Raw genomic sequence first — 26,299 nt, forward strand, 5'->3', positions numbered from 1 at the left:
CTACTAGGGGTCATGCAGCCTGTCTGGTGTGCAATCAGATATTTGATGTGATAGTGGGACAGAGATTTTAGAATCACCAGACTGGATGATAGATGAAGCAAAATATACACCCATACTATATATGTAAATAGAAATGTGCTACACAATATTTAGAAGAGGTGTACAGATAATAGACTGATAAGCTGACAAAGTGATGGAAAATCACAGACGGGAAGGGCTCTGTGCTTTGCACCTGATTTCAAGTGCATCAAGCATCTGTCATTTACAGAAGCCTTGTCAATGTACCCATTGTTGTCTAGGTCATCAAGCTGACATTTGAGGATTTTGACCTCGAGCGAGGCTATGACACCCTGACGGTGGGAGATGGTGAGGTGGTGGGAGACCAGAAGACCATCTTCCATGTGTGAGTGACTCTTTTGACCTCCATCTTTTTGCCTTTAATCTTCTCTCTTCTTTCTAACTTCCTCAGGGTCTTACTATGCAATAACATCTAGCAGTCATTTTCATCTTTGCTGCTCTCCGTCCATGTAATCATAGCTTGTCTTTTGCTGTGTCTTTCCTCTTCTCTGCACCTGGCAGCTACCCCTGTCGTCCCTTACCCCTCTGGCCCTTTTTCCTCTGTTGTACTGTTTCTCTTTCATTTCATCACCACTGATGCAGTAGTGCATAAAAAGACAGATGCCACACCACATTGTCAATCATCACTTTTCAATGTTAAAAACAAGATCACAGCCATGTGGCACAGTACTGTGAACTGCATATTGATGCCCTCTAGTAGAAACTGCACTAGCAGATGCTCCATAACAATTCACAGGGTGTTGTTATTAATTGTGCTGAAATTTACCACCTTAATAAAGTTTTTATAGATCAATTTTATTCCAGCCTGCCTCGTTTGGGTGGGATCTAGGAGAAGGTGGGAAATAAAAGAGAGAGAGGTTTGTGGGGGAAGGGTTTGCTGATGAGGGAAAATCATCATCACTTTGATATTTTTGTGTTCTTGCATATACTGTACTTTCACAAGACACAAAAATGATGTTATCTATTCAATTAAAGACTACCTCTTGCATACTTTCTTAATAATATGAAAGTAGAGGGAGCAATTTTGTCATTGAGATCAGATGCGCTCTTGCATGCAAACAAATCTAACAATTTAGAGACAGAGAATATATTGCTGCCATCACCACAGTTTAACTCAAGACTATATTTTTGTGACTCAGTAGTGCAGATAAGCATGTGTAGGGTGTTGGGAATGTTTCATACCTTTACCATCAGTAACCCTACAGCAGCACAGCCATAAATGTGGTGGTTAACAGGCAGCAAGTCGGAACCAATCACATCCCATGTATTCCTGCATATGAAAGAGACTGTACAGAGTCGGTTTGATAACAGAAAAGAACAGTTGGGTGTGGATCTAGCACAATTGTTTCTTCTACAGGGAAAATGACATCTGTGTGTGGGAGAAACTTATCATGAACAGATAGATAGATCTCAAACAGGCTAGCAGGTAAATTACAACACTGTCAGAATTTGTTAGGTTGGATCTTAGATGAAAATTATTCATACCACATAGATATGAAAGTTGTAAGAAAGAAAGCTCAAAGAAAAATGTTTTTTATTTAGCATAATTTTGTTGGTCAATCAATCATGCAATGCATCACCTAAAAAAAGGAAAGGAGTGCAATGGGTATAAAACAATTCACATGGTAAATACCCATAATTCTCAGCAGCAAAACTGCACTGTGGTTCTAAAGGCTGAACAAGAAAGGACAAAAACATGGACCCTACATTACTTTGTTTGGACACTACTTTCCACTACTCCCACTATTCTCTATGTGCAATCACTAAAATTAGAACCCTTAATCACAGCTATTTACTTGCTAATTAGAGTTGGGTGGAATTACTATTCAAATAATAAAATTCTTCTGTGAATTGTGTGTGAATGATCTTGCTTTCATTTTCCACTTTCCTGTCCCAAACTGTTTTGAACTAGACAGCAAAGATAAAGTAAATTAAAAAAAAAAAATGAAACATGTACTCATTAAAAAAATACTGTCCTGTCTTTCTTTATAGCCTGTCTGGTACCACAACTCCAGACCTTGTGGTCAGCACCAGTCACCAGATGTGGCTCAATTTCAAGACAGATGACACTAGTGGCTCCCTCGGCTTCAAGGTATCCTATGAAGGTAAGGATGCTCCGAACGTCCTGGTTGTCAGTCAGTGTGATGTGCCAGTGAGCTGGCTGAATATGGCTGAAACATATTATTTGACTTTTTGGGGCATTTAAATCAGCTGACAAGTAGTATCATGTTTATGCAAATCATAAGAGGTATTTTATACAATCCTCTAGTACATCATCATTTCATTAACTTGTGATGTAGAGTCACACAAAGAGTAAAAAATTATCTTGGTTCCTTTAGTTACATTCTAACCTACAGTAGTATACCTCCTTCTTTGACAACCTCAAATGGAATTAAATGTCTCTTTTGTTTATTGACCCTTGTGAATTATCATTTACTGCCTACAGCTGGTATTATGATCTCTGACAGCATATTTTGCTTCAGTTGACTGTAACATTGCTGTCCTTCCCTGTGTTCATCATTCTAATGATAATCAAGATAATAATCTGTTGAGTTTTAGAAACATAAGGCTCAAATAAGCTGCATCTGTCTCCTCTAATACTTATGTAATTAAACTTATTAGTGTCTTAACAAAATAGGCAGGGTGCTTAAGGTCTTGTGATGCCCTTAGGTCAAATGGTATGTTGCTGGATTACAGTTCGATTACAAAGCCTTTAAATGGGACACAGACCCAAGAGATATATCGTATAAAGGCTACAGTTGAACACTGCAGGTGAGTCATTTAATGCTCTGAATGAAAGATTGTCATTAAATACAGTCATAAATAATACACAAGTTATAATTTTAGATGAATTATTAGTGTCATGTTTGATGCCTTGAATACTAATGAGGCAGGACAATAGAGGGTCTTATTTTGGTAAAATAAACTGGTTATTGGGCTATCAATCCTGCCTACAACAGATAGCTGATCGTATCAACTAATCCTACTGTGTATCTGTATGTGTGTGCTCTTATACATCGTTGTGAGTTAGTATGTGTAAAAACATGAGGAGACAAAAGTGAGAGTGTGAATTTGCAAATTTGTGTGTGTGTGTGTTCTGTTTGCCTGTGTGTATGCACAGTATGTGAGAATGGGGAGTTTGCCAGAGTTGTTTGTCTACATAAGTCTGCTGTACGCTTCTAAGCATGCAAATACTTCTCCTCTGCCCACAGATGATTTTTCATCAGTAAAAATAACAGAGAGAGAGTGGAGCATGCTGAATCAAAGTGTAATTAAAACAACAAGTTCTACTTAATGAAGAGGAAGAAACACTTTGAACCACTTCACCTTCCAGACTGGAGCACCAAAATCTAATTTGCATTCTCAATTACTTGTATTTTTAAGCCTGATCATCAAGTGTAATTACAAACAGTCATACCAGAACACACTCCCACCTTACTCATGCATTTGAGTATTGGTCACACTCTTTCTGTGTTGGCCTCAATCTTTCAATTGAAATTCTAATGATGCAGACAAAATTGGTGTTAATGCACATGCGTAGGTCTGAACCCAACCACTCTTGTATTTTGTACTGACACTGGTTGCCTGTAATTTCAAGCATTTGGATTTATTTCCACCTATATGCAAATGCATAGACCAACAGGACAGTAGCTAACACTGAGTAAACAGAGGTCATGTCCTTTGTATTTTTTTTCTTCAGTATCGGTGGATGCTTTTGACCCTATTCAGACTGTTGAGTTTAAAGTTGAACATGTTGTGCCATGTGTCACCATCTGTTGAAAAAAATATCATTGTCAGTGCTTGAATTCTGCTGCTCTGCTGTAGATACTTCACATATCAGGCTTTGACATGGTGGTGGAAAATGTGGGCCCATAAAGCGCACCGAGACATCGTATGACATTGGGTAATACCAATAAAATAGCCTATTTCAGTACATTGGTTGTCACAGGCCTTAGGAGATTGCAGTGTAGCTGCTGACAGTAATGTGAGTCTGAGTCCCATTATAGTGCTTGGATTACTCTGGAATGTTAAACAGACAGAAATGCTGTTTCATTCACTCCTGCCTCTGTGCATTTGTTGTATAAGATGATCTCTACTACACAGCATATGCAAAGGTTTAGGCACGGTTTTCTATTGAATTAAATGGGAAAAGTGTGTTCAAACATTTCCCAGGTACTATACATAGAAACACATTTACGAAACATTCACAAACACATGTATTTCAAAAGACAGATACAATCTATGAAACACATATATTCACAATTGTACAGGCACATGTCAAAGGGCTCTTATTTATTACTTCCATTTTCCCTAAAGTTGTAACTGTAGGGATCCATGAGGCAGAACGGTCTTTTAGAGGACTTGGAGTTTGTCATTGAGTTTGTTGACAAACAAGTGATTGTATGATTCTGTGCATGTCTTGTGTCTGTCTTAGGACTAGTTTATTCTTCTAGATGTGCTTTTGTCGGATTTTATACATCCCTTTTGTTAATTTTCCTTTTAATTCTCTCTCAGACTCACCTTAAAATCTTCTTTTAAAGGTGGCTTCCATTAAGATCAATGAGCTGTCTTGTAAATGAGACAGCTTCAGGACAGCTATACATTTAAACTGCAGTGAGCTTCTCGCTATGTGTTCTAAATGATGATCATCATTGGGGCTGAGTATGGATTTATACCCAGCATCACCCCTAGTGTGATTTAAGATTGTATTGGGTCCTGCCATTGTTTCCTGGATGGATGGGCTTGTTCGCTCTCTGTGCTTCTCCCATTTGGATGCCTCAGCATCTGCAATCTGCAACCTCAGAAAAGCCAAAGAAGAGTGAGTGAAAGAAAGATCTGTGCATAAATCTTGCGGTAATGAAATTGGCGTGGGTGGTTTTAAGGAAAAAGGGTGGTCATGAGGTGGGTGTTTGTGTGTGTGCATGAAAGTGCTCGCCTCAGCTTCCAAAGCAAGAACATTTGTCACGCATTAAAGGGAGAGAAGAAAGTGGGAAAGACAAAGAAGGATGCTGAAAGAGAGAGGTTTGCAAGATTAATTAATCCCTTTTTGGAGGGAGGGTAGAGACACAGTAAATACCATTGGTGGCAAATGAAACTATGAAAATATTTAATGTGTAACAATAGGAACATTATGTCAATTTTGATGTCATGTTTCTTATTCAGAGTTAGCTAAGAGAGGATTAATGTCATAATGACCGGATTTATGACACTCTGTACCTGGGGATGTATTAGCCAACCTATGCTACTGTAAGGGACATGTACATAACAAACTCTTTCAGATTGCTTTTTATCTTAGAGGTGACAGAGCTGGACAGGTGCACTCAGTCCTGGACCTGGCCTCCACACATCTGGTTAATAAGTCCCTCAAGTTGGAATGTTACAGTGACTTAGAACAAGCATAAGTGGCACATTTTTCTATTGTTCAAGTATATTATTCTTAAGGTGCTGTTGGCCAAATCAGTCTGACCAAAATCTGACTTGTGATCCAATGATGGACCACCATCCTGACATGCTGTCAGGTCCGCTCGGCGCGACCTTTCTCTCCTCTGCTCTCTCGATCCTGCGGGATCTGCACCTCAGCTGTGTTGCATTTCATTATTAGTGACTTGTTTGTCGGTGCGCACAGCTGGGGTGCATCCTGCTGGTTACCGTACTCCTTATTTATACCTCTGGCAGACGCGCCGTCTTCGCGGGAGCATTAACTTACCTAACGTGCATACCCCGTAACAGACCTATAGTCGTGGTATGTATCATACCTCATTTTGTTTTCCACGCTGGCAGTGCCTGTGCTGTGGATTGCATTTTGTACGTTGGTTATGTTGTTTTGTGTTATACATTTACAGAAGGCCACGCTGACAGTTTCTGTGCTGTGGACCTCTTTGCATGTTTTGTTTCTACAAGCTTAGCGATGTGTACGTAGAATTCAACGCTGACACTTCCTGTGCTGTTGTTTTCTTTGGTCGCTTGCCACCCTCTTATTTTTTCACCTATCCATCCTCATCGTCCTCCTCTCCTGGTTCCTGCCGTTAGTCTGTCTACTCCCTTGGTTGTCCTGTTCTCCTCAGCCATCTTTTCCCAGCCCTGGTTGTATGTGTTCATTGACTCTGTCCCTTTTTGTAATCCCCACCAATAAACCACCTGTTTTTTTACCAGCACCTGGGTCAGCACTCTTGAGTCCATCCTCAGTTCTCCCTCACCCTCATGGTGAGGGGAAACCGTAACACATGCAATACATCATCTGATCTAGCAGTCATAGTCTGTTGTGCCAGAAAATGAAAATTAAGTTAAAAGAAAAAAATGATGAAAATCATCTCAAGACTAAGCTGTGGGAACACAATCTTTCAATTGAAATTCTAATGATGCAGACAAAATTGGTGTTAATGCACATGCGTAGGTCTGAACCCAACCACTCTTGTATTTTGTACTGACACTGGTTGCCTGTAATTTCAAGCATTTGGATTTATTTCCACCTATATGCAAATGCATAGACCAACAGGACAGTAGCTAACACTGAGTAAACAGAGGTCATGTCCTTTGTATTTTTTTTCTTCAGTATCGGTGGATGCTTTTGACCCTATTCAGACTGTTGAGTTTAAAGTTGAACATGTTGTGCCATGTGTCACCATCTGTTGAAAAAAATATCATTGTCAGTGCTTGAATTCTGCTGCTCTGCTGTAGATACTTCACATATCAGGCTTTGACATGGTGGTGGAAAATGTGGGCCCATAAAGCGCACCGAGACATCGTATGACATTGGGTAATACCAATAAAATAGCCTATTTCAGTACATTGGTTGTCACAGGCCTTAGGAGATTGCAGTGTAGCTGCTGACAGTAATGTGAGTCTGAGTCCCATTATAGTGCTTGGATTACTCTGGAATGTTAAACAGACAGAAATGCTGTTTCATTCACTCCTGCCTCTGTGCATTTGTTGTATAAGATGATCTCTACTACACAGCATATGCAAAGGTTTAGGCACGGTTTTCTATTGAATTAAATGGGAAAAGTGTGTTCAAACATTTCCCAGGTACTATACATAGAAACACATTTACGAAACATTCACAAACACATGTATTTCAAAAGACAGATACAATCTATGAAACACATATATTCACAATTGTACAGGCACATGTCAAAGGGCTCTTATTTATTACTTCCATTTTCCCTAAAGTTGTAACTGTAGGGATCCATGAGGCAGAACGGTCTTTTAGAGGACTTGGAGTTTGTCATTGAGTTTGTTGACAAACAAGTGATTGTATGATTCTGTGCATGTCTTGTGTCTGTCTTAGGACTAGTTTATTCTTCTAGATGTGCTTTTGTCGGATTTTATACATCCCTTTTGTTAATTTTCCTTTTAATTCTCTCTCAGACTCACCTTAAAATCTTCTTTTAAAGGTGGCTTCCATTAAGATCAATGAGCTGTCTTGTAAATGAGACTGCTTCAGGACAGCTATACATTTAAACTGCAGTGAGCTTCTCGCTATGTGTTCTAAATGATGATCATCATTGGGGCTGAGTATGGATTTATACCCAGCATCACCCCTAGTGTGATTTAAGATTGTATTGGGTCCTGCCATTGTTTCCTGGATGGATGGGCTTGTTCGCTCTCTGTGCTTCTCCCATTTGGATGCCTCAGCATCTGCAATCTGCAACCTCAGAAAAGCCAAAGAAGAGTGAGTGAAAGAAAGATCTGTGCATAAATCTTGCGGTAATGAAATTGGCGTGGGTGGTTTTAAGGAAAAAGGGTGGTCATGAGGTGGGTGTTTGTGTGTGTGCATGAAAGTGCTCGCCTCAGCTTCCAAAGCAAGAACATTTGTCACGCATTAAAGGGAGAGAAGAAAGTGGGAAAGACAAAGAAGGATGCTGAAAGAGAGAGGTTTGCAAGATTAATTAATCCCTTTTTGGAGGGAGGGTAGAGACACAGTAAATACCATTGGTGGCAAATGAAACTATGAAAATATTTAATGTGTAACAATAGGAACATTATGTCAATTTTGATGTCATGTTTCTTATTCAGAGTTAGCTAAGAGAGGATTAATGTCATAATGACCGGATTTATGACACTCTGTACCTGGGGATGTATTAGCCAACCTATGCTACTGTAAGGGACATGTACATAACAAACTCTTTCAGATTGCTTTTTATCTTAGAGGTGACAGAGCTGGACAGGTGCACTCAGTCCTGGACCTGGCCTCCACACATCTGGTTAATAAGTCCCTCAAGTTGGAATGTTACAGTGACTTAGAACAAGCATAAGTGGCACATTTTTCTATTGTTCAAGTATATTATTCTTAAGGTGCTGTTGGCCAAATCAGTCTGACCAAAATCTGACTTGTGATCCAATGATGGACCACCATCCTGACATGCTGTCAGGTCCGCTCGGCGCGACCTTTCTCTCCTCTGCTCTCTCGATCCTGCGGGATCTGCACCTCAGCTGTGTTGCATTTCATTATTAGTGACTTGTTTGTCGGTGCGCACAGCTGGGGTGCATCCTGCTGGTTACCGTACTCCTTATTTATACCTCTGGCAGACGCGCCGTCTTCGCGGGAGCATTAACTTACCTAACGTGCATACCCCGTAACAGACCTATAGTCGTGGTATGTATCATACCTCATTTTGTTTTCCACGCTGGCAGTGCCTGTGCTGTGGATTGCATTTTGTACGTTGGTTATGTTGTTTTGTGTTATACATTTACAGAAGGCCACGCTGACAGTTTCTGTGCTGTGGACCTCTTTGCATGTTTTGTTTCTACAAGCTTAGCGATGTGTACGTAGAATTCAACGCTGACACTTCCTGTGCTGTTGTTTTCTTTGGTCGCTTGCCACCCTCTTATTTTTTCACCTATCCATCCTCATCGTCCTCCTCTCCTGGTTCCTGCCGTTAGTCTGTCTACTCCCTTGGTTGTCCTGTTCTCCTCAGCCATCTTTTCCCAGCCCTGGTTGTATGTGTTCATTGACTCTGTCCCTTTTTGTGATTCCCACCGTTAAAACCACCTTTTTTTACTAGCGCCTGGGTCAGCACCCTTGAGTCCAACCTCAGTTCTCCCTCACCCTCCTGGTGCAGGGGACTAAACCGTAACACATGCAATACATCATCTGATCTAGCAGTCATAGTCTGTTGTGCCAGAAAATGAAAATTAAGTTAAAAGAAAAAAATGATGAAAATCATCTCAAGACTAAGCTGTGGGAACTATTCCTTCAGAGTGTCAATATTTTAACATTCAATAAAAATGATACAAGTGATACATAAGACATTTGTTGTTCTTGCAAGGAATTGCTGGCTTTGATTTAGTTTATATGTTTTGCCTACTGTATTTCCTGCCTTTATACTGAGCAAAGTTAAACAAATCCCAGACAAGTCACTTTACTGTACATGTAGATATTCCATCAATATCCATTATTCATCCAGGTATCAATTTTAGTATTTTTTTCTACTCTATACGACTGCACATGAATGCACTATTCATGAAGGTTTCCTTAGACAGCAAAAGAAATATTAAAATAAATCAATTGGATTTATTGAAATGGATTTTGGGTGGCCAGCATAGGACTTTGGTCATGTTTTAGGATCAGAAATCAGTACTGTACAGTACCACTATGTTAACACATTTACATGATACTAGAATTAATGAGAAACAGCACTATTTGACTTGATGTGTGATACTCTAACTTCTGATAAGCTGTGTGGAGTTTCATCTTGTTAACATCTGCTGAAAGCTACAGCCAGTGCTAACCTTGAGTTTAGATGGCTTGTTCTCAAGCTTTGGAAATAGAAAATACACTTCTTGAGTTAAAAGGCCACTATGGTTGTTCCTTCTATTTTTCTATTTTGTGTAGAGGACAGTCAGGAAAATGGCTTGTGCTAATTAAATTGTGACCTTTAAGTTTATACCTTTGCTATCTTATAGGGTAATAGAAATTTAAACCTCATTCATGATTCACTGCTTGAAATAACTTAACAATGTCGATTTTGCATATTGTAAATTCTCTGTTTCCTTTTACCTAAACAGAAATTGACCAAGGCAGCTGTGGTGATCCTGGAATCCCAGCTTATGGCAAAAGAGAGGGGACAGGTTTTCGTCACGGGGACAGACTGTACTTTGAGTGCTTGCCTGCCTTTGAACTGGTTGGGAAGAAGAACATCACCTGTCAGAAAAACAACCAGTGGTCGGCTAAGAAACCCAGCTGTGTTTGTAAGTCCTTGGATGCCTTATGCTGTTTGTACACTATGTGCATGAGTACGACACTGTCCTTGTGTCTTTTGTGTGTTTGTGTAGAAGAGTGCAGGGAGAGCTGCATAATAAATGGTCAGATTATCCCAACAGTTTGCTTAGCAGAGGCTGTGGATTTTAAAACAATAGTAGGGTTTATTTGCTAATTAAGGTCATGAAAGACAAACCCAGAGAGTGAGAAAGTTGGTGTAGATGGTGCAGGGGAAATGGAAGAGAGAGCTGGCTATTTCTATAATGCCCACTGTTTTATTATTGATGAGATTATAGAGTGGACTAAAAGCTTCAGTGTCTACATAAATGTCACTGGACCTAATGACAGAAGATGCAGACACAAGGGTCAGTTTGGCTACAGGACTATATTTATTTTGTTAACATTTGACACGTTGCAGCTTGTCTTTGCCTCTGAAGTTGATCATTTTAATAGTATAATGTGCTTTCTTTAACATTCACTGACTAATTGTTTGTTTGCATGTGTATTAGTTATTATGGACATTTATTTATATCTCCTATTTATTAAAGTAAACACAGTGCTTATACCATTTTTTTAAGTGACACTAATTTAAACAGACTGATCCTAAAGCTTATCAACCCTTTTTCACTTCCTCACATAGGGCAGCAAAGTGACAACAGTTATGTCAGAACACATTCAGTTTAGCTGCCTGCTGCAGTGCGTACAGTACCAATAACCAGTAGCAGTGATTCTAACCATATCAGTGCAAGAAGAGGGAGAAAGGAGAAGCACTCTTAGATCTCAGCAGAGGCCAAGAATCATACTATTCAAGGCTTGTTTCTGCACTCCCTTTGAATGGTTTCATATTTAAACATCAGTATTAGGTACAAATCCAATATGGATTATTGCATAATTAAATGTTTATCTAATGTGCATTTGTGGGTGGTATAGTGGTGCAGTGGTTTGCCCTGTCACCTCACAGCCACAAGCTTCTGGCTTTGAACCATGCGGTCAACTGGGGCCTTTATCCCCATGCCTGTGTCGTTTTTTTTTAGGTACTCGAGCTTCCTCCCACAGTCTAAATAGATGCAGGTTAGGCTGATTGGCAGTGCTAGTCGTTTTGTATTTTATGTCAGTGACCAAGAAACAGGTCATGTTACAGATATCACTTAAACCATTTCCATGGTTCTTCTTCTACTTGGAACATAGCTATTCTTGTTGGTCTTGGTGTTAAGCTTGAAATGGAAAAGAACTGTCTTTCACACAAACACTGTCAGTCACATACATAGTCTTACCTAAACAGATTTATACATATTCCAGGAAACATGCCCAAGGTTAACATTCATAAACAGGCATAGGCTTTGACCTGAAACACCAACCCATGAAAAATGTGCAGACTCCTGTCATCTCCTGGCAATCAGTACATCTCAGCAGCTGGAATATAGGCCATATAATTAGCCAACTAAGGGCAGTGGTTGAAATGATAACATAAAGTCTCATTTTCAAGGAAGGCTACATCTGTCCAGTAATGTTAAGGTATTCTGATGTTGCTTTTAAAGCATATCCACTGGTGCAACTGGGATTAAATGACAGTCTTGATAGTAGTTATTCTGGGAGATGAGATCATTTTTCATTTTAATCACCAACACATATCTTTTCACTAGACATTTATTGGGAACAATGATTTTTACGGTTACATATTTTGAACTGTTGGCTTTTACCCCCATTTTCATTCCGTAAGACTTGCTTGAATGAGATGTTGTTTATAGCTGACACCTCCTGACAAATAATGGTTTTATGTTTGCTTCTAATACCTCTCATAGTAAATCGTGCTTTCTAAATTCAGCCTTATTGAGGATGCTCAGACTGGCAAGTTGAGAATTGGGTAGAAAGTACAATGTTGTCACAATAAACCACAAGCTTATTTTGTTATCTGGTTTTATTGGCAACTTTTATTTCATTCAAATATATATATTTTTTCATTTCCAGTGAGCCATTCTAAAGCTTAATTTATACTTGTTTGCAGCTACTTGTAGGCATTGACACACACCTATGCAGCAAAGGGGTTTATGGGTAAATGTAGGTTGCTGATGTTGCAGATGGTCTAATGTGCACACCTCCCAAATCTCAACCACACATCGTGTGGAGCTGTGCGTTCCGCACACCGATTGGTTGATCTGACTCTGCTCTGACGGAGAGGTGGCTTCCTGCTAATTGCTCTGCTAGTGGGTATTCACATCTCTGAGAACATCGGAGCAAGTTGGCATCACTTGGTTAGGCTCACCACCTATTCTCAGTCTAAATGGTTACTCTATCAACACTTAAAAAAGTGGCATAATACCAGCCATTGGATGAATATTATAACAGCTTTGAATCTGGGTCAAAATCTCTACCATTTCCATTTTTTTAATTTCTTTTTCTTCTTCTTCTTTTCTGTACTTTGCTGTTTGAGCACCCCCACTTAGAACATTAATGTTCGCACAAGTATAAATGCAACAGCTATACAACACTCTCCAAATGACAGACGCATGTTCCCATACAATACTTGCAGTGATGCAGAAGCTTAAAAATCTGATTTAGGATTAAAGTCTTTCTACACCTATATGTGCTTGTGCTACAACACAACAAACTAGTGGTTATACAGATGTCTTTTGATATATGACTTCCTCCTTGATCTGCTAGATGTCTACAAAATGTGGGATGTGAGGTAGCTTTTGGACAGATTCAATAAAATGAATCAAATCACACTGCATCTTGTAGTCAGCAAAAATAAATGGAATTTATTTTTTCATCCTTGTAAACAATATTCATTTTATGTTGCTTTGTTTTATTTCTTTTCCTCTCCCTTTCTGTCCATCAATATTTCTCACTCTTACAGTTTCCTGTTTCTTCAACTTTACCACTCCATCCGGGGTGCTGTTGTCTCCGAACTACCCCCAGGAGTATGGAAACAATATGCACTGTGTGTGGCTGATCATCACTAACCCTGAGAGCCGAATCAATCTGGCCTTCAACGACCTCAGCATGGAGAAACAGTTTGACTTCCTCTCCATCAAGGATGGGGGAAAGGTAGTCTTGAATTATAAGCTGTTGTCCTCAGACACTTTGAATAACTCTTTGTGCAACTTCATCTATTGACTTGTCCATCACGCGGTGTGCTTGTCAGTAGGAAGAGCAGCCTGTATAATTATGCGTGCAATCTAAACATCCTTTCTTTGAGTGCCATTGAACTTGCTAGTCATTGTATCTGTCTACTTCACTGTAGGAGTTGTTTACTTTTTTCCATTTTAGTTTATGATGTCTTCAATCTCATCAGAAAACCTTTATCTGCCTTTCTCAGGCTGAGTCTCCTATCCTGGGTACTTTTTCTGGTGATGTCCTGCCTGCTCCAATAACAACTAGTGCCCATGTGGCACGATTGGAGTTCCAGACTGACCACACTTATACAGACAGAGGCTTTAACATCACCTTTACAAGTAAGCATTGAATGAGATGAAGGGAAGTCTTTAAAGCTTATCACAGGAGCCCACCCTTACTGGATGCTTTGTATTCTAGATTGTTTGTGCATGCAGGTATGTGTGTGTATGTGATAGACCTCATGAATCATTCACCATATCTATGTGCCTGTCTCCCACAGACTCCATAAACTCATCCAGCAGCAACATGTTCCTTACACACACACACACACACACACAGTCCCACAAAGAAATGACAACATCCCTGTCTTTATTGTCTAAATAGAGACCCAACATCTAAATAAAACTGAAACAAAGAAGCCACATGCTTACCTGACAGATACATTGGTGGCAGTGCTCATTATATTCTATTCTGGGCAGCTGCTGACTTCTAAGGAAATTCCAGATGGGTTTTACAGTATATTCAGATGCAGTGCACCTTGGCTGCATGCTGGAAAACTCATTTCATGGATCTACAGTACTTTCCCGTGAGAGTTTGGTAGCAGGATTATTGCACTTAATACTTATACATTATTGTGTAATGAGCCTGATCTTTGATTTTCTCATATTCCAAAGTAATTATCTCCATACAACATGTCTAATCTTAACCTTATAAAACCACAAAGCTCTTTCATAGATAGTTAAGATGCTGTTGGAAAGTTCCTCTCCATAAGACATAATTCACTTTATTGCAAGGGATAAAATGTTATTTTTATTTTTACAGTTTGTTGTTTTCATTTGCTCTCATCTGTACTTCTCACCCTGAGTCTGTCACAGTATTATATGGGAATATTGGTATTTAGCTTCTTGAAAGCATATCATCAACAATAGTAACAATATTTATTTACAGTAGGTAATGAGGTATGTTATTTTTTGTGTCATGCACATTGAACTGCCCAAACCACACAGACCCATAAGACAGCACATGTAGCTAAAATAGTACCATAACCTAGTCAGAATGTATTTGGGCCATGGCATTTGAAGATATGTCATCAGTCCTAACCCAGATGCCTCTGTAAAGCCACAATATGGGCAACACAGGATGGCTAATGCATTAATTAGCCATTTAGACAAATAGATAAATTACCAGTGCAGTATAGTGAATGAATGTCAAGAGTAGTTAATTGAAGATGATGGCTAGTTTCTAAGAACTGTGTCATCTAACTGCAGGAGCTGTGTTTAGGAGGTTGTGGGGCTGAGCAGACAACTTCCATAATTCTTGTTAATTAAGGACATGCCAAACTCTATTGAGGGTATTTTTGGCACATTAATAAACAAAATGATCATGATGAATGAGATGTGTCTGGCACCCTGTTTGGGTCCAGTGGATACAGAAGAGGAATTTATCAACATCTACTGTGTCACCTACTTGTCTGTGTGTACGAGAGTGAGAGTGAGCAAGATAGTGGTGCAGGTGATGTATTTGTTTACGTGCCTTGATCCGGGGTATGCCTGTTTTTGTGGTATTTGTTTATGGTCTTTCACTCGCTGAAAAGTCTGATAGATAAAATTTTGAGGATGTATGAAAAGAGTGCTCCTTGTTTGTTTTCTTCACATATCATTCAGCAATGTTATCTGCCACTGATGATCTGTATACAGTGTGGTTTTCCACCCCCTAGAATTACTCTGCAGCAGGATGAATCGATGTGACTCACTAAGTGAAACAAATTTATTCTTGTTACATGCTGGCATTGATAAATGCTGACAGTAGAATGAGAAACTTTAATTATTTTAGAATCTTCATGAAAATTAGCATCATTGCATAGAAAATGTAATGTGACAAAGATTAATATCAGCAGAATTACAAGTATTCAGTTTGTCTTTAATGGTTTCAATAAAGTTAAATGTTAATTCATTTGGAAAACACTTCATCAAACAAGTTTTAAGAAATTGCATTTTAAAAACAGTTTTCTGCACTTTTTTGTATTGTACTCACTTGCTATTTGCATTTTTGTTTTTTAACATTTACTGTACAGTCATCTTCCACCTTTGTCTTCTCCTTCACAATAACCACATCACTTCTCTGCATTTCCAATAGCATTTCGCCACAATGAGTGCCCAGATCCAGGTGTCCCAGTTAATGGGAAACGCTTTGGTGACAGCCTTCAGCTGGGCAGCTCTATTTCATTTCTATGCGAGGAGGGCTTTGTTAAGACCCACGGCTCCCAGACCATCTCTTGCATTCTCAAGGATGGCAACGTCGTGTGGGACAATGCTGTTCCCCGCTGTGAAGGTGGGTGGAAGGGGTTACCTCTCATAACAGCAGCTTCATCTCAGTCAGTAAAAGTTTGTTTATTTATTTATTTATTTTTTAAGCTTAGTGTTGGGGACATATTGGTATATGAAATATATCATCCTTAGATTTACTGACACAACTTTTAGTATTGGGTGTAAACATAAAAGCTGAGTGTGATTCATTTCATGTTTTTTTTATGTTTTTTAATTCAATATCCCCACTGGGAAGTTATTTATTGATTAATTTGTTTTGGAGTTGGCATAGTTAGTTTGTGCCTCAACACCCACCATGGTAAATATGCAGAGAATTTAAGCCATTAAGAGGCAGATGTGCTCATCTTTTCTTCTGAAAGCATTTGCCCCATGGTCTACACCCCATTAGCTCAGTGTCCACTCTGTTATAGCTTATGAACTGATAAAATTACATAATGTATGTTTTAATGTACATTCCAGCACATTAAAACTGATTATAGTATTGTTGTACCAGAAATCAGTCTGAAAAAGGAATTGCTACCTCTCTTAAACTGCATTCATTCCATTTATTTTACAATTGATGCTGATGTAATAAATTAATAAGTAATAATGCCTTAGAATTTCATTTCAAAGATTGAGATCTGAATTGAGGCTGGTGATGATGTTAGAAGCTTTGTTCTTTCAAGTATTTGATGCTGCATAGATACTGTGCAAACCATAAAAGGCAAATATAACTGGCAAAGTTAAAATAAAATAGCTAAGGTTCTTGAAAGCCAGCAGCATAACATATTCAGTATAGGTGTGGCTAAGACTCCAAGGAGCCTAATCAGGTTCACTATTCATGATACACAAAGGAGAAACTATTAATATAACTTGTCACTCCTCCCTGTGTGCCACGGCAGCTTTGTATTCCTCTAAGACCATCTATCATACCCCTTCGTTTGTAGCATAATGCGTTTTATAGATGTCCTTCAGTATGCTGAGTTGGCTGATTAAATCATTCTACTTCAAAGGGAGTGAGGAGCCTGCACTGCAAGCCCTCCTCTGTGTCTGGGGGTTCTGGTTAAGGCAGTTAAAGGGATGCACAGCAAAGTGAACAGTAACCGAGATGAGGGAGGGGCTGAGGGGTCACTGTGCTCAAGTGGCTTTTGTACTAGCGATCAAAGGTATTTTCTCTGTTTGACATGTATAATAGTGACACCTTTGTATGAGGAGTTTGATGACAGATTTAAAGACAGCAGCACAGGGGAGGAAACATGCAGTAATGCATTCACTTGGGTTCATGCACACACACACATGCTTATAATAACAGGCATGTTGCTAGGAGGAGTGCTTAACCTTGAAGTGAGCCATCACCCATTTACATTATGGCCATAAGAGAAATGGGATGAGTCCTGTCATATTCCAGCTGAGAAAGCTGCAATTCAGTCCCGTTGTGTTCTTTCTCTCCTTCTACCTCTGTTAGCCCCATGTGGAGGAGATCTGAAGGCTCCCAGTGGGATCATTCTTTCCCCTGGTTGGCCAGAACTCTACAAGGAGGCCCTTAACTGTGAATGGATCATTGAGGCTCCTCCAGGCTACCCCATCAAGATTATCTTTGACAAGTAAGTCACCCAGCAACTGCTTCACTTTTTTTTTTTACTCAAAACAACCTTGATTTTTTTTTTGTTATTATTCTTCTCACAATTTCAGCATGTGCTCATTCATCTCTCTGCTTTCCATCATTTTCTTAAATCCTTTCATTCATCTTTCCTTTCTTGAGGCAATGCAATAGATCTGTTGCACATTAATATTCACCCCCATCTTGGATAACACTGTTTTATCTAGTAAGTGCTTATAACTTGAAATCGATGCTTTCATTTGATACCCCACTCCCTTAAAGTCTGCAGATATCTTTTTAGTTTGCAGGGTTTTCGCTACCATAGAAAAGTTTACAATACAGGAGCAGCACCTAATTGTTTTTGTGGAGCACCTAAGCTGAATGAATGTAAAAGACAGACACATTGGATTTAATGTAAAGACAATGGTGAGTTATATGAAATGGTAAATGGACTGTATTTTATATAGCGCTTTCTCACAGTGTGTTGCACTGGCCAAAGTGCTTTACAGGAGATCATACACCATTCACCCATTCACACACAACATTCACACACCGATGACGACAGGCTGCCACGCACCGGCACTAGTCAAGCCACCGGGAGCAATTCAGGGTTCAGTGTCTTGCTTAGGGACACTTAGGCATGCGGGGAGACCAGGAGTTGAACCACCAACTTGCTGGTCAGGAGATGACTGCCCTACCTCGTGAGCCACAGCCACCCCCCGATGAGGTGACTTGATATTAAAATGAAAGGTAAATCAATCTGTCAATCAACAATCAGTGTTTGGACCAACATTTCGTGTGACTGGCAGCATCGCCAAGCTAATCAAACAGTTGACTGGATATTTCTCTGTACTGTCAACTCAGGATGGGAGTTACAGCCATTGATTAAGGTTAGTCTCCACAAAGAACATGAAGTAGGCTATAACTTGGTTGGGGAGTAAATATTGTGAATGCTAACAGTAGATAGCAAAATGTAGCTTATTTTACAAGTAATGAAACTGCTAATGTAGCAAACATTAGTTCTGTCACGTTACCCTTGTGGTTTATACACACATCAACACACTGTACATACAGACAAAGAAACTCAACCAATGCACATGCCATTTAAGTGGAGATGGTCTGTGAAGAACAGGAGAGATGGGAGAGAAAATTATTTATCCTGATTTTTGAGAGAAAGAGAGAGACATGCAGTCAATGTTTCACTGGGGACCATCTTTGCAAGTCTATCTCATTCTTGTCCCTGCCACAATAGCACATGATGCAAAATGAATACAGCATGTTTGTTGCTCTTTAATTTTTAACAATAATATATTACAGACTGCTTGACTTAGTTGACACAATTCTGAAGCTAAGCAATTTATTCATGGTTTTGAAGATGAAGTTTCTCTGGCCACAAACAAAGAAACACACAGTAAACTTAATTTCCCAAAACACAATGTGTACAAATTGGAAATAATTTAATTTAGCCCTTGTAGTTTCAAAATGTTGGTCAAAAGTTTGAATGTTGCTTTTTCTTCCCATTGTGGCCTTCGGCAGTGGTATTCTTAAGGAGTTCTTGTAGATAAATAAGCTAAAAATACACAGCTCAAAAAAATTAAGGGAACACTTAAATCACACACATTGCATCTTGATGAACAAATTATTCAGGTGGAAAACCTTTATTAATGTTCATCGTATAATTTGTTCAGAACAAAATTACATAAAAACTGTCAATGGAAACCAAAATCATGGTGTGATAGCCGGTCTCCTGGTATCTCCTCCATGCGCTTGAGACTGTGCTGGGAGACACAGCAAACCTTCTTGCAACTGTACATCTAGATGTGCCATCGTGGAGTAACTGGGTGACCTGACTGGGTTGCGGTAGTTTAACTCACTTGGTACTTGGTGTTTAACTTTGTTGATTAAGTGTTCCCTTATTATTATTTTTTTTCTAGCAATATATTTCTGTGCTGATATGTAAAGTTAGAAATATTTGTTCAATTGTCAGAATCTTGTTTAGTTGAGTGTGCAGCTGAATAAGCTTCAGTCAGGTTTCAGTCTCTTTTCTAGGATTTTAATTAAGGCCAAATTTGGAAAACCTGCCCTAAAACTGTGTTATGCTAATTTTTTGTTAGACGATTGAAAAAAAAAATAACAAAAAATTTACAAACGAAGCAAGATTTTTCACAACTGCTGATTTTTATTTGAACCTCAGTAATTTCAAACATTCAGGATATTTCAAACATTGTGCACAGCACAAGCTGAACACACAGTAACCATTTTGGTCTACACAACACAGCCCCATTGAACACAGACAAACCTATACATCACATGATCTGTGGTTTTTGGCCACAGATTTTCCCATCCTTGTGCAGTGTACTCATCAGAACAACATTCTTGCCTTTCTTTGGCACACACAAACCTATACATCACACGAGAGGCAGAGTCTTCTTGAGTGTGTGTTGCATATGTATGTCTTGTATATGCATGTATATTGTCTTTTTTCTGTCCTTCTTGGGTCCACACACTCCACAGCGCTTCTGTTGCCTGGTGCTGGCCGCAACCTAGAATAATGAAAAGATAAGAAATTATACTTAGCACCCAGTTTCTCTCTCTCCCAAAGCAAGAGTGTCTCACATTCAGTATACTGCAACAGCATCACACACCTACCTCAGGCTCTACAGATGGTCGTTGCACAGAAGGTGTAGCCAGATGATAATTAAGATGCTTATCATATCAGTTGAAATGCTTTGGTAGTGCTCATTTCCAAAGAAACGTGCAAATTTAACAGATGCACAATGAATAAAAATGCCTTGTCTCCTGTTCTTAGGTTCCGCACAGAGGTCAACTATGATGTCCTTGAGGTGCGTGATGGACGATTCCCCTCTTCGCCTCTGATTGGCAGTTACCAGGGCACCCAGGTTCCACAGTTCCTCATCAGCACCTCCAACTTCCTGTATCTCCTCTTCTCCACCGACAAGAGTCACTCTGACATTGGCTTCCGTATTCGCTATGAAAGTAAGGGTGTAGGCTCTTGTGGAGTTGAACACAATGGCAAAGCTATATCCAAAAATGCAGGATAGATATTTTATAAGGAAATGGCATTCAGCATGCACCTACCCTTACAGGAATGAATCCATTACATACAGACCAAACCAGAGAGTCAGGTTATATCCATTACATACAGACCAAACCAGAGACAACAGTAGTAATCCTTGTTCATCATACTAGCAAAAGCTATCAAGTTTTACCTGTAAATTCAGTGTCAACAGGTCAGCAGTTTCCCAATGAGGACATTCTTGTTAGAACACCTAATATTAGAGAGTAAATGGGGTGACATGTTTCTGTCAGATATCCCTGCCTTGACACACATTGCTGTGCTCAGTGTTATATGCATGTGTACACACTCTTACCACACAGCATTCTTCAGTCATACTGTAACTGAATCCTTAAGGCAGTCCCAATGTGTAAATCTCTGCAAAGCTTCAGTAATTCACTATGAGTGCTACACACAGAAACTATGCGAAGTAGAGCACAAAAGAGCTCTGAAACTTCTCACTGGTATTGAAAAAGGATGTTTGTGTAAATTATATATCAGGATTGTTTCGGGAATTCAAACTGTCTTTGAACATTGCCTTTGACGTATTAAACACTACATAAGCCTAATTGCACTGCAGGCAGGTGGGTTTTCTGTATATGTATCTTCTTCTCTTTTTGTCTCCAACTCTCTCCAGCACTACAGCTACAGTCAGATCACTGTGTGGACCCTGGTATACCTGTCAATGGACAACGACACGGCAATGACTTCTATGTTGGTGCTTTGGTGACATTTAGCTGTGATTCGGGGTACACACTAAGTGACATAGAGCCTTTAGAATGTGAACCCAATTTTCAGTGGAGCCGCCCCCTGCCTAGTTGTGATGGTATGTTACATAATATTGACCTAGAAATTAGTTTTTGTCTGCCAGATTGCATCCTATTCATAAATTTATTCTTGTATGTTACTGCCGATGAAACATAAGAAGTCACTTTGAACATTTTGCTTTATATTGCATCATGTATAAATTGCTAAATATTTCTGACTTATTATAAAATCCATATAAGATAATGACATTTCTTTAAACAGCTGCTGTTTTAGACCAAAAAATCTGTATCTGTGTCATATTAATATAATTATTTAATGTTTTATATGTATGACTGGGAGTTTATCCTTCATGTTTTCCTTTTTCATCCTCTGTAAATTATTATATTTAAACTGCATTGATTTCTGCCCAGTCTGTAATAATATTGATATGTCTCACTCCTTTTTATGTCATTTTGAAGAGCACCACTTGAAAAATGCATTTTACCACATACTGTAGTAGATGCACTGATGAATTTTCAAATTTTTTTGAGGAAATATTATTTCTGTCTTCTTTGCCATATCTGATTTTGCCTCTGCTCTTTTGTTATTTCTCTACTTCATCCATCTCCTGCGTTTCCATTCACCCTGCATCTGCAGCATTATGCGGAGGTTATATCCAGGGCAACATCGGCACCATTCTATCACCTGGCTTTCCAGACTTTTACCCACACAACCTGAATTGCACATGGATAATTGAGACCTCCCATGGCAAAGGTTAGCAGAGAAATTATGTGTCAACACATGCAACAGTCAAATCCAGTTTTCGTTATCATGTCATTTCCCCCACTGAGTGGCCCTTTTATTTAGCCGAACAAGCTGTCTCTGTATAACTGGAGCGCTGAGAGGCTAGCCTAGGGCTACAGCACCAAGGGACAAATCTCCAGTCATGTCACCTTTGGTAGCACGCTAACATCAGACTGACAGCTTTATTTGCAAATGTTTGCTCTGAGTGGGCGTAATGTGTTTGATAAGTAGTAGGAGAGGAAGTCAAGGAATTGATGTTGTATTAACCTGACATTAATGTGTTTCACATAAATCCAAAAACTCTTGTCTGAAATGGTTAAAACTATGTCTCTGCTGAATAAAATGTTACGTCATGTTTTATTTCTTCACATAAGAAAGCTACCACCGAATCTTCCGATTATACATCAACAATAGAAAAGAACACATTTTAACACCAGATTCTTCTTCCTCACATTCAGGTGTCCAGTTCACCTTCCACACCTTCCACCTTGAGAGCCCTCATGACCATTTGTTGGTGACAGAGAATGGCAGCTTCTCTCAGCCCCTATGGAGATTGACAGGCTCCACCTTGCCTCCGCCTCTCAGCGCAGGCCTGTTTGGAAACTACACAGCTCAGATCCGCTTTCTCTCCGACTTCTCTGTTTCCTATGAAGGGTTCAACATCACTTTTGCTGGTGACAATGGATTTAGTAATTCAAAACACTGAGGGAGGAAGAGAGGGACAGCTAGAAGTGCCATGCTAATCATTGAGAAGAGACTAAGCCAGAGAGGCTGGGTTAAGGAAATTCTGCATGTTAAGCACTTATGGTTTATGTTGAGAGTGGACATCTTAGGCTCCTGTGTGTGGATCAGAGACCTTTGACTTTTTAATAACAAGGGTCTGTTTCAGTAGGCTGTTGATACAAACAGCAATATATAGCTCTCATTAAGTTATACCAAAAAGCAGAAAATAATCATCTAAGTATATCTTCTGGAAATATGTAATGACATGCTCTTGAGAGCATATAATAAAATGGCTGACATGAAGAGAATTGATTAATTTCAAATAATTTAATGAAATGAATCAATTAGAATATAGCACAGATGGCTCTTTACCTGCTGAGAGCATCATTTCACCTCTTTTTGCTTTCACAGAGTTCCTTGATTTGAACAGCATGGCATCATAAAAAGATATTACAAAATCTGATAGTATTTCTCACGGTTTAAAATACCAAATACTACCTATCTCAATCATCATTATTATTATTTCTATTATGAATTACAGTATGAATGATGGACAGACTGAAACTTTGAACTCTGAGGCTTTATTACTTACAATATCCTATCCAAGGCACATGGTGCTTTAATAATTTTGATATATGACATTCAGGCTTCTGATGTTTATGATGTAAGACATTAAATTGGTCTAAGTATGTTTCACTGTCCATTATCAGCAGAAACCATTTCCCAACCTTTCAAATGATGGCAGAGGTCTTAATGATACAGATTTAGTCTTTGACACATTTACAGAATAGGAAGTTGTATTAGTAGATAGGAAATAAAAACAAGTACCAATATAAAAGCCACATAGCACTGTAATTATTATTTTATTTATTGCTACAGTACATTAACAACTTTTGTTTTTTCTCTGTTTCTCCAGAGTATGATTTGGAGCCATGCGAGGATCCCGGAATCCCACCGTACAGTACTCGAAAGGGCTTGCAGTATGGAGTGGGTGACACCCTCATGTTCTCCTGTTTCCCAGGTTACCGACTAGAGGGTCCAGCCAGGGTGGTGTGCTTAGGGGGCAGGAGGCGGGTGTGGAGCTCCCCTCTGCCAAGGTGTGTTGGTAGGTGGTCACATGCTTTATTTTGGCTTTTGTCATACCGCCTGTAATCCCCACTAGATGCCATGCCCTTTCAGGCACACCTACCCATTAATAAATGTTCAAATCTATAAGTCATGTTTGAAGACGAGGCATTTCCCATTTCATTTCTCTTCATTACCATTTGTTTTGTCTCTTTATTGGACAACATCCCAGAAAGATCCTTTTTGACTTTGTCTAAATTATATAGATCAGCTCTAATGAAGAAGTCATTAAAGAGCTAAAATGTTTGTTTGTTTGTTTTGTTTCTTGCCTCTGGATAAATCCAGATCTTTGAAGGACAACAGTGATAAAACATTTCATTTTATTTCAGACTTCTCCCAAACAGTTCCATCATTTCCCCTCATCTCACCTCACAGCATTTATACAGTTACAATTATGCGTAGGTTTGGGGTCATTTGCGACAGCTATTTTTCTGTAGAAAAATGTTGAGCCCCCCTTTATTTTTATCATTGCCCAATGTGATCCAGAAAATGCAATTTTCAAATAGAGCTAAAATTACTGATAATCATATTCAGATTGCAGTATGATTATGATGATGTGCCACTCAACATTCAGGTATAGTCGGTGACCATATTCTCTCCATCACCTCTCCCATCTCCCTATGCATGATGGCATGAATAAATACACTCTGAGTTTCAAGCATATAGCGATTGACATGTCCTCTGCTCTCTCCAAAACACCACCTTCTTCCTTCCTCTCTCTTCTCTCTCTCTGTCTGTTTCTCTGCTCACCCTCTTGTTCTCTAGCTGAATGCGGCTCATCCGTGACAGGCATGCAAGGGGTGCTGCTTTCACCCAACTACCCCGGTTACTATGGCAACAACCATGAGTGCATCTACTCTATCCAGACACAGCCTGGCAAAGGCATTCAGCTACGAGCACGGGACTTCAGACTGGAGGAGGATGACATACTCAAAGTGAGTGGATGGGGACATATAGCCGTCCCATGTGTGTTTGCAGTCTGGTTAGAATTTGTGTGTGTGCACACCTGATGAGATTCATTCAGGTGTTTTATACTCCTCTCTTCTAGGTCTTTGATGGCAGCAGCAACAAGGCTCGTCTGCTAGGGGTTTTTACAGGCACTGAGTTACTAGACACAACACTTAACTCCACCTCCAGCTCCATGTGGCTGGAGCTCATCAGCAATACAGAAAACACCAGTAAAGGCTTTGAATTGCACTTCACTAGTGAGTAACACACATTTATCAACTCTCCTTGTTGCCTCTGCTACAACAAAATCACATCCCTGCTTAATTAATCCTTGTCCTTGTACCTCCCTCACTTTGCCCTCTGTCTCATCAAGGTTTTGAGCTGGTGAAATGTGAGGATCCAGGTGTTCCCCAGTTTGGCTACAAGCGAGAGGACAAAGGTCATTTTGCAGGGAGCACTGTGTCATATAACTGTGATCCAGGCTACACCCTGAAAGGCCCCGAGGTGCTCACCTGTCTGAGGGGGGAAAGAAGGGCATGGGACAGCCCACTCCCACTCTGTGTTGGTGAGTCAGGTGCTCCACAGATAAAGTATAAATGCTTATCATATGAGATCATGCAGTTGGCCAGACATATTTCTATATTTGCTAGTATAGCTTTGGGTTCTGCTGTTTGGGTGTCATGCCTTTGCATTATAGTGCATTTTATTAAGTTCAGTTTTCTACTTTTTGGTGTTATAAATTACTTTTACTTAAGAAACTATTGATACATCTCTATAAACATGCAGTAATATCTTTTATGCTATAGTGTTAGATTATTATTGCCATGTGTTAACAGCAGTGGCGGGCCGTCAGGGCCAGCAAGGCCTTCTCTGCTGGCCTAAACACTATTAGAAGCACTGGCCTACATTTACAACCGAAATATATATCTAATATTTGTTCCATGAAATTGTATTAATTTATTCCCAACAGTCTATTCTCTTCATTTCGTAGTATTTCTCTTGGCTGCACCGCTTCCAGTACGTGAATGCGGATGTTAGATTTTTTGTCCAATCTGTTGGACAGGGTGCGCAGTCTACTCCTTTGGCTCGGAATAAGAGACGTTGTTTTAACGCTTAGCCTCCTCCGGCGTGTTTATTTTGTTACAACAAACATACAATTTAACATGGGGTCTGAAATGGCATCAGTCTGGAAAATAATAATAAGAGCTCTCTTCTATGCTCCTTCTCTCAAGAAGTGATCCTCACACTCTCTTGCTCTCTTACATAACCCGGAAGTATGTACAGCAATGTCCTTCAAAACAAAAGCATGTTTCATACAATGAGTAAAGGCGTATTCAATAATTAACATCTTAACA

At 39.5% G+C, this 26,299-nt stretch overlaps 1 protein-coding gene across 4 annotated transcripts in view; it reads left to right on the forward strand.

Moving 5' to 3' along the window:
* Positions 1 to 26,299, forward strand: part of csmd2 (CUB and Sushi multiple domains 2) — a 366,263-nt gene that overhangs the window by 206,873 nt on the left and 133,091 nt on the right. For all 4 annotated transcript variants that reach the window (XM_020624534.1, XM_020624535.1, XM_020624536.1 and 1 more), the window contains 15 exons: positions 300 to 403; positions 2,071 to 2,183; positions 10,087 to 10,269; positions 13,137 to 13,327; positions 13,599 to 13,734; positions 15,752 to 15,946; positions 17,387 to 17,525; positions 20,331 to 20,518; positions 21,235 to 21,423; positions 22,002 to 22,118; positions 22,607 to 22,822; positions 23,788 to 23,976; positions 24,762 to 24,931; positions 25,045 to 25,201; positions 25,318 to 25,509. In XM_020624534.1, the coding sequence (XP_020480190.1) occupies positions 300 to 403; positions 2,071 to 2,183; positions 10,087 to 10,269; positions 13,137 to 13,327; positions 13,599 to 13,734; positions 15,752 to 15,946; positions 17,387 to 17,525; positions 20,331 to 20,518; positions 21,235 to 21,423; positions 22,002 to 22,118; positions 22,607 to 22,822; positions 23,788 to 23,976; positions 24,762 to 24,931; positions 25,045 to 25,201; positions 25,318 to 25,509 (2,479 nt within the window). The remainder of the gene's footprint in view (positions 1 to 299; positions 404 to 2,070; positions 2,184 to 10,086; positions 10,270 to 13,136; positions 13,328 to 13,598; positions 13,735 to 15,751; positions 15,947 to 17,386; positions 17,526 to 20,330; positions 20,519 to 21,234; positions 21,424 to 22,001; positions 22,119 to 22,606; positions 22,823 to 23,787; positions 23,977 to 24,761; positions 24,932 to 25,044; positions 25,202 to 25,317; positions 25,510 to 26,299) is intronic.

This window comes from Monopterus albus, unplaced genomic scaffold (genome assembly GCF_001952655.1).
Source record: "Monopterus albus unplaced genomic scaffold, M_albus_1.0 scaffold329.1, whole genome shotgun sequence".
Classification (NCBI taxonomy): Eukaryota; Metazoa; Chordata; class Actinopteri; order Synbranchiformes; family Synbranchidae; genus Monopterus; species Monopterus albus.